This window comes from Poecile atricapillus, chromosome 21 (genome assembly GCF_030490865.1).
Source record: "Poecile atricapillus isolate bPoeAtr1 chromosome 21, bPoeAtr1.hap1, whole genome shotgun sequence".
In the NCBI taxonomy this organism is placed as follows: Eukaryota; Metazoa; Chordata; class Aves; order Passeriformes; family Paridae; genus Poecile; species Poecile atricapillus.
This window is the reverse complement of record NC_081269.1, coordinates 5,164,161-5,176,849: the sequence shown is the minus strand read 5'-3', so window position 1 is coordinate 5,176,849 and position 12,689 is coordinate 5,164,161. Positions and strand designations below refer to the sequence as shown.

General features: G+C 43.7%; 1 protein-coding gene across 2 annotated transcripts in view; it reads right to left on the bottom strand.

The window, feature by feature from the left end:
- PHF12 (PHD finger protein 12) overlaps positions 1 to 12,689 on the bottom strand; it is a 32,576-nt gene that overhangs the window by 13,085 nt on the left and 6,802 nt on the right. Inside the window, exons 3-7 of one of the 2 annotated variants that reach the window (XM_058854242.1) lie at positions 5,393 to 5,651; positions 4,091 to 4,163; positions 2,176 to 2,563; positions 1,509 to 1,629; positions 419 to 551 (exon numbers count right to left, since the gene is read on the bottom strand). In XM_058854242.1, the coding sequence (XP_058710225.1) occupies positions 419 to 551; positions 1,509 to 1,629; positions 2,176 to 2,563; positions 4,091 to 4,163; positions 5,393 to 5,651 (974 nt within the window). The remainder of the gene's footprint in view (positions 1 to 418; positions 552 to 1,508; positions 1,630 to 2,175; positions 2,564 to 4,090; positions 4,164 to 5,392; positions 5,652 to 12,689) is intronic. The other variant, XM_058854243.1, reaches the window with a different exon arrangement.

Here is a 12,689-nt window from a genome sequence, read left to right as displayed (position 1 = left end):
AGTACACTGCTTTTCCAAAAATGAAAACTCCCTCTTAGAATGAAACTTTTTTTGGGTTAAGCATGCAAAGAATTACTTCCCCCATTTGTAGCACTGTGCTGCTTTGTATCTCAGTTCTGGAAGCTCATCTAGATCTTAAAGGGTCCAGTCATAAAGTAGACAAGCTGTCAGTGAACCACAATCTGAGCTGTCAGCTTCAGTTACAGGAAGGAGTTCCCCCATCTTTATATCTTATTGCAGAGAGAAGCATCATATTCCTTTGAAGAGTGCATGGCTTGCAGCAGGAGCTTTACAAGCGTTACAGGAAGCAGTAAGAGCTCAGAAGCTGTTTTACATTTCTTGTGCTTTGTCCTTTAATGGACCTGCCACATTCCACTCCAACATCCGGTTACCATACTGCAATCATAGTCCTGCTTACCACCACGTGTTCTATGTGATTTGGGCACATCCATCTACCCAGAGGCATGGCAGTAAGCGGTGGCTCCAGACAATCCATATGGAACAGGAGTGGGCAATAATCACACTGGATTAGAGGTGCCACTCTGCAACTCCTGAGAAGAGAGAGCCAAATCTTATTCCCCATACAGAGGATAAACAGAACATTCAGGCAAGCTTGGCTGCCCACTTCAGTTTATCCTCTACACTGCTGTTTGCACCAAAAAGTAGGATTTCTGATTTATAACTTGATCTGTATGGAGCTTCTTCAAGACCCAATCGAGGTAAAAGCCTTTATTTGAAGCAAAATTTGGAGATCAAAAGGAAATCTCAGATTTAGGTAATTAGAGGTTTCCGTAGAGGAATCGTGTGTGATGTTGGGATGTGTACATCAACAAGATGTTCTCAAAACAAGTCTCAAACTCCAGAAAAACATCTGAATCCCCAGGCTTTAAAAAAGTCTGCTCTATGACAAGGTCATCACCTGTTCTCCACAAAAGCCCACCTGAGTCCCCATTCCACTTTGAAAAAATCACTGTGACTGGGTTTCTGAAATAAAGGTCTCATTTTCACTGACATTTTGAATTGGGATTGATCTATGCATTTTTTTATGCAGTGTTACAAAACCCATCAGTATTTTGTGCTGTTTTTCAGATTTACAATTTCAGCACAATATTCCTATTTGCCTTGGGCTTATAAATCTCTCAGTAGATTTCTATTTTCTAAAGGTCACCTCCTCACACACTTCCTTCACAAACCATAAACAAACATCTCCATTCACTAAACCACCATACTTTAGAATATTTCTTTGCAGAAAAACACTGAAGACAAGATGGCTCAATTTTGTCAATCTTCAGGTTACATTTCAGAACCCTTTACAGATGGACCTGCACTTGCTGTGGTTAAACACCTGTTATTTAGCAAAGATAAATATTCTCCCATTTGTTTAGATGTAACTAAGTAATGAAGGAGAATGGAAAAGAAAACAGGTAATCTACTTTTTTCAGCAAGAACTTTGCTCCTGTGAAGGCTGCAGCTACACTGAACAGCTTCCCTGGAAGAACAACAGGTACCTGTTGCATGTGAAGCAGACCTTCACTGGCAAGGGAACCAAACCATTGTGGTCTAACTCATGTTGCGCCTTCTTGACATTCTTTCCTGTGGTTTCTTCCTTTCTCCTCCTCTTACTAGTACCTGAAAAGGAAATTTTATAAAGCTTTGGGTTATCCACATAGCAGAGATTTGCCTGCTGGTAGATACATATAATCATCTCAGAAAAGTCAAAGATTGCTGCTTAAGGAACCTCCATCAAGCACTAAATCTAGCCTTAAGTGACAGAGACTGTCTTTAAAGGCAGATATATTTCATACTTAGTAATTTCAGTGACATCCTATACATTTAGTCACTACTTTGTTACTGTATTATGGCATCATAAATCAAAAATCAAGTATTTTGACAGCTGGTTTTTTTTTCATATTGATGGTCTAGACCAAGGTGAGAAAAACAAGCATCTATCACAAATCCTGATGGACATGGCATGTAGTTGCAGTGTCCCCACAGCTTAGATTTGAAAGGCACCTGCTGCTAGGCAGCTGGAGGAGAGCCAGAGGTACCCTCTGCATTCACCAGCTAGCACCACTGGAGCCACAGCTATCACAGAGTCAAGAAGGAAAAGAGAAAAGATGGCAGCAGGATGCAACTGCAGACATCTTTGCTAACACCAGACAAGGCCCTGCTCACCTGGAAGTGCTGTGGTGCAGGTCAGTTCATTCGGCAGCTGGAACTGCGTTGGGTTCCTTTCCATGGCAGCAGCAATAAGAAGCTCAAAGGGTCGCTTCAGCTGGGGCTGCCCACAGTCCATTTCTGCAATGGCAGAGTCATCATCCACGTCAATTATGTCCTCATCGACATCATTCTGTTCTGAGTTGGGGGTCTCGGTGCTGGCATTGGATGTGGGAGTGCCAGGCCGGCTTGCTCTCCTTTCCAAGATCCTGGCATGCGCATTAGCCCTGATGCTGCTGCTAGACCTGTCCAACAGGTCTGCGTCACTGGTGGGGGAGGTGGTCCTTTTCCCAGATTTGTCCACCAATCCATTTACCTGCCCCAGCTCTTTCTTCTGTTCTCGCTTCTGCACGACATGAATAGGCAGGCTTATCATGGAGGCCACAAACAAAGCACATCAACCTTGACAAATATGTGATTGAAGACAAACAGCATCTGAAAATGCTTGAGCCACTCACTACAACTTCCCCCTTGAAGTCATTAGAGCCTCGATCAAGAACAGTCTGGTGGCAGATAAGGTACAGGTGACAGAACAGCTGAAGAGAATCAAGCATGGGGAAGAACATTACCAGGTGTCTCTCCTTTCAGGGTAACTTGAGTCCAGATCAGGACAGATCAGGACAACATTTCACAGCATCTAGTCTTAAACACTTGACAAATCAGACAACTGTTTACTTTGCTACCAACACTGAGAAATTCCACAGCAGACTGTTCACTGTTGATGCATTTTACTAACCCTGGCACTGCATACAAACCCATCAGGGACTGAGAAGGTCAGCTTGACAATACAAGCACAACATACAAACAACACTGCTATTTCCTGATGACAGGTATCTTGAACAAGGTGCACCAGAAGAAAACTATAGATTGCCATCACCACAAGACCCATTTTTCAACAGGAGGAGATGCTGCATGGCCTGAGATGGGCAACCCTGCACTGCTCCAGTGCTTAACAGCATCACCCATATGGTGGAATCAATCCACTCCATCACTAACACGGTCTGCAAAGGGAGCAAAGTGTTTTTAGGCAATTTTTAAAATAGAAAAGTTGGGGATTTTCTCTTTTTCTCTCTCTTTTTACTTTATTTGTTTTTTGATTTGTGACCTTCATTTCTATTGTTGGCAGATGGCTGAACAGTACCCTGGAAACATAACAAGGCAATCACAAAAGGCTGAGCACACAGTTTTCTTCCAATCTGTTTTGGGTGTCACTTCAAGGGAACAGTTGCTAGATAGCCTGGTGCAGTTTCTAAACCCTCTGCTACACAGCCTTATGTGGTCACAGCAATAAGAGGTTTACATTGTGCAAGACAGCTTCCTGGAGAAAGAGCATCAAGGCAAAAAAAAGACAAGCTACAATCTTGCCCAATCATCTCCTCCCCATCCTGTTCAACAGCCCAGGAAATCAGAACTCACGGTGATTTCACCCTCTGCTGATGTACAACTGCTGTGAAGCCACTCTTCTAAAATCCACATATTAACTAGAATCACAGCCCTGATGGCAAAGCTGTATTAACGAGACTCCTGTTCTGCCTGTAGACAGCTCACCTCCTTGAGCACAGGAGCCATTCCCATTTCCTCCAGCTCTCCCTCCTTTCCAGAAATGGGGGGAAGGAGAACAATTTAAAAGGTATCAGGCACTTTATCAGTTTTACCTCCTATTAGTGAGGTTAAAATATCATGCGGGTCTCACCAAGACCCCTTAGGGTTCTTTAAGCCCTTTCCTAACAAAGCCCTTTGCAAACGTGAGCACAAAGAAGCAGCTCTGCTTGTCTAAGTACACACGAAGGGAGAGGCAGGTATTAACCCAGGATTCAGGTTTCAAACGGCCAGTTGGAAGGGCAGGGACTGTGTCTGTTTTGAGAGGCTTTACCTTGCGGCGTACGGTGCAGCGGTGGCACATCCACTCCCCCGGAGGCAGCATCTCCTCGCTGAGCGGAGGGTTGCTACAAGAGAAACACAAAGCAAAGCTTTACTGTTATTTACTGTCATTTCTGGAACTCTTCTCACGTACACAGCCAGAGTCAGGGTAGCTCTGCAGTTCCACGCCCAGGCACTTCCTTTTATTTATGGTGAAGCTCCCTGGATTTGCTCTCCCATACATCCACTTAGCCAGACACCTCCAAGAAGCCAGTCTTCCATGACACCCATCTCAGCTCCACGGTTTCAGAGCACTCAGACTCGAACGACAAAGATAAACGGAAGATTCACTGGTGTGCCACACACATACCTCCCCCCCCAACACCACACCACCTTCAATAACTTGATTACTCCATATGAGATCACACAGATTCCTGTGCAGCAAGCAATACATCCAGGCATTTCCATCCTTTGGATTTGCAGTGAGACCAACTGAACAAGCTGCCATGAGGTCTACCCACCACCTCCCATGTATTCCATCCCTGAACACACTTATTTAATGGTGGAAACCACCTTCTATCTTAAGACAACCCAAATACTCTAAAAAGTGTCACCATATACAGCTTGCCTTGGCTATGAAGCACAGCATACATCCTACTCACATGGATCTGCACTTACTATAAAAGCTGTATCACAGTGAAATGACATTCTCATTTTGATGCTAGAAATAAACCAAAGCAAATTAGATGAAGGAGTAAGGAGAACTATTTTGAGAAACACTTTTCCCCAGTAAAAGGCAGAGCAGCATATGTTAGATGATACCTTCCTTACAGATCCTACTACTAACTCAAGTACTTTCCAACACCTCTTTATCATTAAGATTTGTTATTTGAGCAAACTGCTGACTATGGCAGTGAAAATGTACCTGCTGGCAAAAACCAGCTATTTACCATGCAGTGTGGCTTAAGATAATACTTTAAAAGTTCTCCTGACTTTTGCTAGAGGCAGCTGCTTAGCAAGTCTGCTCTCTTGTGCTGAACACACAGATGCACTACTGCAGGATCTGGAAGCTCCATTTCCCACTGACTGGGAAACAGATTTCAAGGATCCACTGGGACTGACTGGGTTACAAGGGGATCAAGAACTACAGTAGCTTTTAAGACCGGCCCAAGAAAGCCACACAAGCATGGGAAGCTAGATGTGGTTCATGGCAGGAGTCCCTATACTGTTTATTACATCTACAAATATCAAACCAAATCCAAGTTAAGCTTTCCAGTCTCCAGCCCTGACAAGCCAGGGAAGATAAGATGCATACTTGCTGGCCAGGAAGAGCTGTGCTTTGCAGCAAAGGGAGAGGCTGTCTTCCTCGAGAATCTTGCTCCTAGCACAGGGAAATGGCACAGGATCCCAGCCCAGGCTCCCAAGCCTGGACTGTGAAAACAAACACACTTCCTTTGTTTGAACAGAGTCCCGGCGAGCCTTGCCCCGAGCTCGCCCGTGTGCCAGCGACAGCCTCTGCAGGTACCGCAGCCATCCGGGGTCACGCTCCCTCTTGCAACACTGTGCCTGGAAGACTGAAGGAAGAACACAGCAAGAACCAAGCTGGTAATAACCTCAGCATTTCTGGTGTCAGGCTCTGGGGAATTGAGTAGAGCCAACACATCTGGCAGCCATTTTGAGGAGGAGTGCAGGGTTTCAGAGGCCTCCGTGTTCCAGGCACTCCAGAAACGCAGCACTCTGCATATATGCACTGAAATACCTGCAGCTTATGTTTCTCATTTCCTGGAGGGACTGGATGAACAAGAGATCAGGCTCTAGATGAGAGCACCAAAGCCTCCACTACCGGCTGCTTCACCTCAAATATTTGGATGAAGCAGTAACTCTCTGCCCCAAACTAATCTTTTGCTAACAGAAGCAGGGAGAGGGGGTGGAAGGAGGAGAGTAACAAATGATTCCTGTGTGCTCGCTGCAGCATAAATCCATGCTGAATCCTAAGGTGCATCCTGCAATAGCTCAGGTTTTACTCTTGCTAGAAAACGAGCTCTTAGATCTCCATCTACGGCAAGAACAGATTCATCTGGCCCATTCCCCTTTCCCCTCCCAACACCCCAGGGCAAAAAACCCACAGACTTTGATTTGTTCCTAGTGAAATTTCACCCTCTGAAGCTCCTGACGAGCGTGCCTGAACCGCTGGGAACACGTCTGCCCCATCCTGACACACAGCGTGCCAGGGATCCACACGCTGCCAGACGCCTCCGGTTATTTGTTTTAACTGTTACCTCAACCTTATGCATTTTACAATGAAACAATTAAAACCATGGTGAACCATGAGAGATGCCTGGAAGAGTCAGAACAGGTTTCTTCTTCAAGTGTGTATGTTATTGTCCCATTTGCTGGGTTTGAACCATGAAATCCTACATACACTGTACTATTAAAGAAGCATTTTAATGAATGCTGCTACCCAAAGGCCTGTGGAAGGAGGGGGAAAGATTCGTTTCAGAGCAGCAGCAAGGTTTTAGCGCTCAGAGAAGCCTCCTGAGGTTTTCTGCTCACTGTCAGGGCCTAGCTGCAATAGCAAGTGTATTAAAAGACTGATTCTGTCTCTCCTGGTTAATGAACTGTTCATCAAGGCAGCTCACCATGCTAACAAAGACTGATGAAGGCTGCTCCTGCACTGCTGGCCTCGCAGCAAGCAGAGAGCATTGCCTGGGTCTCAGCAGAAAGCCAGGGAAGTGCTAAAGAATGCTGTTTTAATTGACTAGGTATGACCACATTCTTCAACCTTTTACTGTAAGCATAAAAGAAACGGATTTTTAAATCTGAGCAAGATACTTGATCTTCATAAGCAAGGTAAGAATTAGCACTTTGGCAAGAGCACCATGGCCCTTTTCTCCCTATCTTTCATGGGTTCATTAGCATGCACAGCTCCAGCCACCAGTGTTTGCTGCCAACAGGACCTGGAATTGTACAGCTCCCACTTTATCTTCAGTTACAACACATCTCCTTTCAACTACACACCAGTCAGTTGTGCTTTTCAGTACAATTTCACTAACCCTTCATTTCAGAAAGTTTCCCCTTCTGTCCTCACAGACAAGAGTGGTGGCCTCTGCTGTTTACCTGGGGGGTTTGGTGTGACCCAAATCTAACCTGCCTAGCAGAACGTGTTTCTGCATTTAAGACAAAGACAGCTCTGAAAAACACAGGCTGACTTGAAAATACCTGGAAGACTAACTCATACAAAGCCTCTGAAAATTAAAGGGGATGTTTACCACTGCCTAGTCAAAACCCACTACACCGACTACAAAGTCAATTGCCATTTAATATCTGTCTCATGGCCTTTTCTGAAAAAGTTAAAGATCTCCCAAAATTCCTATCAGGAGCATTGTCAAGCATTGCTCTGCCATGATCAGAGCACAATGCTCTATCCCTTAAATAAAACTTAAATGGCTATGACAAAATAAAAAAATCTTCAAGAGCATATTAGGAGTTTTTATCAAGAAAACAATAGCATGAAGCCACTTAGCTTTTCAATTTCACACTCTGGGGCTCTCGTACATCAGAAGCCTGTTGTCAAGTCCAAATCCTGTAATTACTCCTCACTTTGCTGACCTCAATAAATAGGTAAACAAGTGCTCCAAGGAATGGAACCTTCTCCAATACAAACTGGGCTGAAGCTCTCAAAGGAACCAGTTATAAGCAGACCTGAGGTTATTTACACACTGCATTCCTGGCCATCTTGCGTCAAAGGCACGTTGACACTACTTTTGGACCCACCAGGATACAGCCAGCTACCAGCCGGGTTAATAGTGGCAGGAAAACAAACCAGTGCCTGGTGAAGCTTTCACATCAGTTGTTTTCAACAATCAGACTTAAATATTTTTTTTTCTGCACAGAGGAAAAATAGTAACACTATGAAAAAATGCAGGTAAGCACATTTTTTCCTTCTCAGGAAACTTAATTAACTGACCAAGACTCAATGACAGGATGATAATGAAGGATGCTAGATATGTTTGCCAGATAAGGGAAGAAGGCTTTTGGCTCTTCTATGGGACTCCTATTTATCCCAATGATGGATAGAGCTACAGCTGTTCCACCAGCTTCATAAAGAACAAGGCTCCCTGGCTTGCTACAGCAGGGCCTCAATGGCAGCTAAAACAAACCAGGAAACCAACCTCACTGTCAGGGCATTACAAGAGCCCCATTGAGAAACAGGGAAAGTTGCATCATTTACAAATTCAGCTTTTTGGAACATTTTTACTGTGCCCAAGTTACACACTTCTGCTGACAGCTGCTCCCAAACCCGGCTGGAGGAGGACACCTGGAACCTTGAGCCTCTACCTTAGACAGAATAAAACCACACCAAACAAGCCAACAGCTGCAGCCTGCGGCAAGTTCCTCCCCACTGCAACTCCCTTACCTTCCTCTTTTACTCTTGCATCAACACAAAGCTTCTGAAGACAGAAGTCAGATTTCAATTACCTTAAAGGTGGTTATTAGGAATACTATCCACTCCCTCCTCTCTTCCACTGTTATTCCCCAAATTATTCAGTGAAGTCTCCAAGTTCTACTCATTAACATGGATAAATTGTGACACTTAGCTTACAAGAACAATCTTCCTGAAAAAGCCAAAGATTTCTCAAGCACCAATGTAGAGACCACCAAACTTAAGATAAGCCCAGCATAATTTTTTCTTTTTCTTTATAGACCTCTAAGCATGACCTGATCACATTAACAGTTTCAGCAACTTTCTGACCTCAGTTAGGCTCACACTGTTTACAAGTTTTACCTATTTTAAGCCAGCAGCACCATTCACATTAACTACTGAGCATCACCCACTATACTTCTATCTGTGGTGCAACAACTGAGGGAACCTGTGAAAAAAGCTTGACAGCAAGCAGCATAACTTTGTTTACACTGAAGTGAGTCTTGAGCATGGACATAAGTTCTAAATCAATAACATCCAGCAAAGACTCCTGAACACCACCAAACAGGTCAGAACATAATTATTTTGGCTGCCACTATGCAAGGAAGGGAAGCAAAATGACCGCTTCACAGGTCACCAATCATCCCATCATCTGGAACACTGCATCTGCTTAGCATGCATCTTTCCAACAGCATGGCCAGAGCTGGAAATAAGGGTTCAGCAACAGACAGAAAACAGAAGCAGGATTAAAACACCATTATATGGGCAGACAGTGAGGAACAAGATGTAACTGAGGGAAAAATAAAGGTACACTACACTATCTACATGATGCTACAAGGGTGGAGGAAGACTTGAACTCTTAAAGGTTTAAGCATTGCTGGGTATGCCAGATCCCAACGTTTCCCTCACTGTGTGCTTATTTTTACCATCTAGACCTGCCAGTGTTCAACATTTCAAGGGCTTGGCCAGCAGTCCCAGTCTCTGGCAGCAGCACCACCGTGCTCCTAAGAACCAGGTACCATTTCGTGAGTGTACATAAATTTTGTGAGTTCTGTGAATTTCAATGCCAAGGAACTTATTTACTTGAATCCATCAAATCACTCTTGCTAGTCCCATGCTGAGAAGAGAACCTCATGGAAGCAGGTGTTCATCTACCTTACCTCAGCTCCCTTCCTGCCTTCACTGGGGGTCTTGCCTCCTCCCTGTGCCCTTGTACACAGGCAATCCTGAGGTTCATGGGCAATCAGGGAAGTTTCCTCCAAGGCCTGAAGTAAAACTTTTTTGCCTCCAACCTGACAAGCAGGAGGGTCCAATAAACTGGATAAGCTGCATGTAAACATGTGATCCTCTGATGTAATTAGTTACTTCTATTTATAGAAAGAAAGTGGCCCACAGAGACCATTCCCTAGACAACCTGTTAGTTATTACCCTCATTAATGTCCCGCTGACAAAAAATTAAAGGAAGTATTGTTTAAGATATCAAATTTTCACACACAGGTAAGCATATACATATATAAAAAGAAATATGCATTAAAAAGTGTATAATACCACCAGAACTGCAGTAGGTTTTTTGATTATTATTTTTTAATTAGTTTGACTGGTTATGGACTCTGATATTTGAGACATATTTGCCTAAGGAACCATCCAGCTTTGTATTTATAAGCAGAAACCATGGAAGTCAATAGGAAGAATTGTTGACTTTGAAAAATGTGGGTCAGACACAGAAATTCAGACATTTTGCACATCCTGAGTCCTATTTCTTTCGCAGGCATCACTCATGCCTCTGCTGCAGACAATTGTAACAATAGCCTGAATTCAATGTCCAGGTTCATTATTAAGTGTTCAGGTCTTTATAGCACCATCTTCTTAACAGATTAGAAGTCATCTTCTCAAAGCAGGATGACACACAGGGCAGCATCAGGGAAAAGAAAGGAGGCTGAGGAACAACACAGCCCTGGTGAGAATCACTTCATCCAATTCTGTCTTTAAAGAACAACAAATGAAGAGACATCTCTGGTGGGAAAAAAAATAATCAAAACACAGGTCTGAGAGGTTTCTGAGAAGTGAACACATTCAGCCCCAGCCATACTGAACGTGTTCAAAGGAGCAGGGGTGAAAGGACAGCAGCAAAAAGGTGGAAAAAAGGAAAGCAGCACATCTGAAGAGGATGAAGGGCAGACCCATAAAAGCAAAAGCATGAATTTGTCTTCACACAGGCACAAGTGAAGTGTAATTCTGACATCTACATGTGGACTAGGCTTTCCCAAGAATGCTGGGGAAGAGAGAAAAAAGAGCAGACAGAAATATCCACAAAAAAAAACAAAAAAAAAAAAGCCAAACCAAAAACCCAAAACCTTAGCGCACGGCATACATTCTTTTCTGCCTTTTCCAGATCACCTTCATATCTTGCTCCTGTTGCTATTCTAGGTGGAGATCACTGGGAAGTTTGCATGATGCTATGCCCAAAGTCAGAGGCTGTACAGGCAGGTGTTTCACACCAATCACTAGTGCTTGCCAGAAATTCAGCATGCGGTTTTCAGCCTGCTAAATTGTATCCTCAGGCCAGTGCTTTCTGCAGGGTTCAAAGTCAGTAATCTCCAGCTCCATCTAGTTTGCTTCCAGTGATCGTGCAGAGCAGACGTCAGCAGAAATGGGTTAGAGTTGGGTTCAGGCACTCGATTCCCCCCAGCTGGCTGAGATGTTCTTTGCCTTTTGTGCTCAAGATCTGATACACCAACAGGAAGAATGATTTAAACAACTTTTTTTTTTTTCTTTCTTTTCCCCACTTCATTTTTGGCTACAGGAAGCATTTACTCCATACCCTAAAAAGGTGTATGATTGCATTACAACTGGTATCTATCAACCCCTTTATTAAAGAGAAGCTACAACACTATTTTTACTCAGCTTACAGAGTTACTGGATACTGCAGTGTTCTTCGAGGAAGCTGGGCAGACGTCTAGCGAGCAGTGGAGCTGGAGACAGCACAAATCGATTACTATAAGAAGGAAAAGCCAGCTCTGACAATCTGTGTCACAAAAAATCACAAGTCTAGCCAGTAACCTGACGTGGCAAGATGCTTTTTGCTTACACTCACTTCTTTCATACCCCTGTAACAAAGCCATGTTATATCCCCAGATACATTTGCATTTTCACAAGTCCAAGAGAACTTCCTGACTGGTTTAAAAAAAAACAAAATGGGTACATCCTTCTCACATGATTTATATTCCAACAGACAGCACTTCCTAAATATATTCTGACACTTGCTTTCAGGGAAATACACCTCTTTCCTACTCTGGAAGTAACTATTCCCTTTCTTTCACAGCAGATTCCTGCTATATGCTACTGATTCAAAGATTAAGAAAGGCTGCAGAGCATTGGAAAAATTCAAGAACCTGACACGTACCAGTAAGTCAGTCTAGCAACAAAAGCAGTTTAACATCCACTAGTGTGGGTCAATAAACAGAAGAATGTGTGTTACAGTTGAAAAACTGTTTCAGTATCGATGCTACAACTGAAATTTCAAATTGCTTCGGTGTTACACAGGGAAACACAGGAGCCCTGCTCTCCTGCAGGTGCTCCTCATACCACCACAGCACCTACAACCCTTTTTTTAGTGGGGGGAAATGCCTGTTTGGTCCTGGTTCTTTCTAAAAATACACAGTTCTGTCACTGACAACTGCACAGAGGCACTCCCAACTCGGGGTGTCCTTCACACCTGTGATAAGGATGTACAGCCAGATGTCAGACATGCCAATTACCACAGCTTCCCTTTTACTACCCCACCTAAACACCATTCTGAAAAAGAGAGAGAGAAAGAGGAGAGAGAGAGAGAAAGAGGAGAGAGAGAGAGAAAGAGGAGAGAGAGAGAGAAAGAGGAGAGAGAGGAGAGAGAGAGAGAAAGAGGAGAGAGAGAGAGAAAGAGGAGAGAGAGAGAGAAAGAGGAGAGAGAGAGAGAAAGAGGAGAGAGAGAGAGAAAGAGGAGAGAGAGAGAGAAAGAGGAGAGAGAGAGAGAAAGAGGAGAGAGAGAGAAAGAGGAGAGAGAGAGAGAGAAAGAAAGAGGAGAGAGAGAGAAAAAGAGGAGAGAGAGAGAATAATTATGAGCTTTATAAGATTTTGTGTAATAAACACAGTAGTCCCCCATTCCCAACTATCAGATCTGCTGGCGGCAGTACAATCTTAACAACACTGA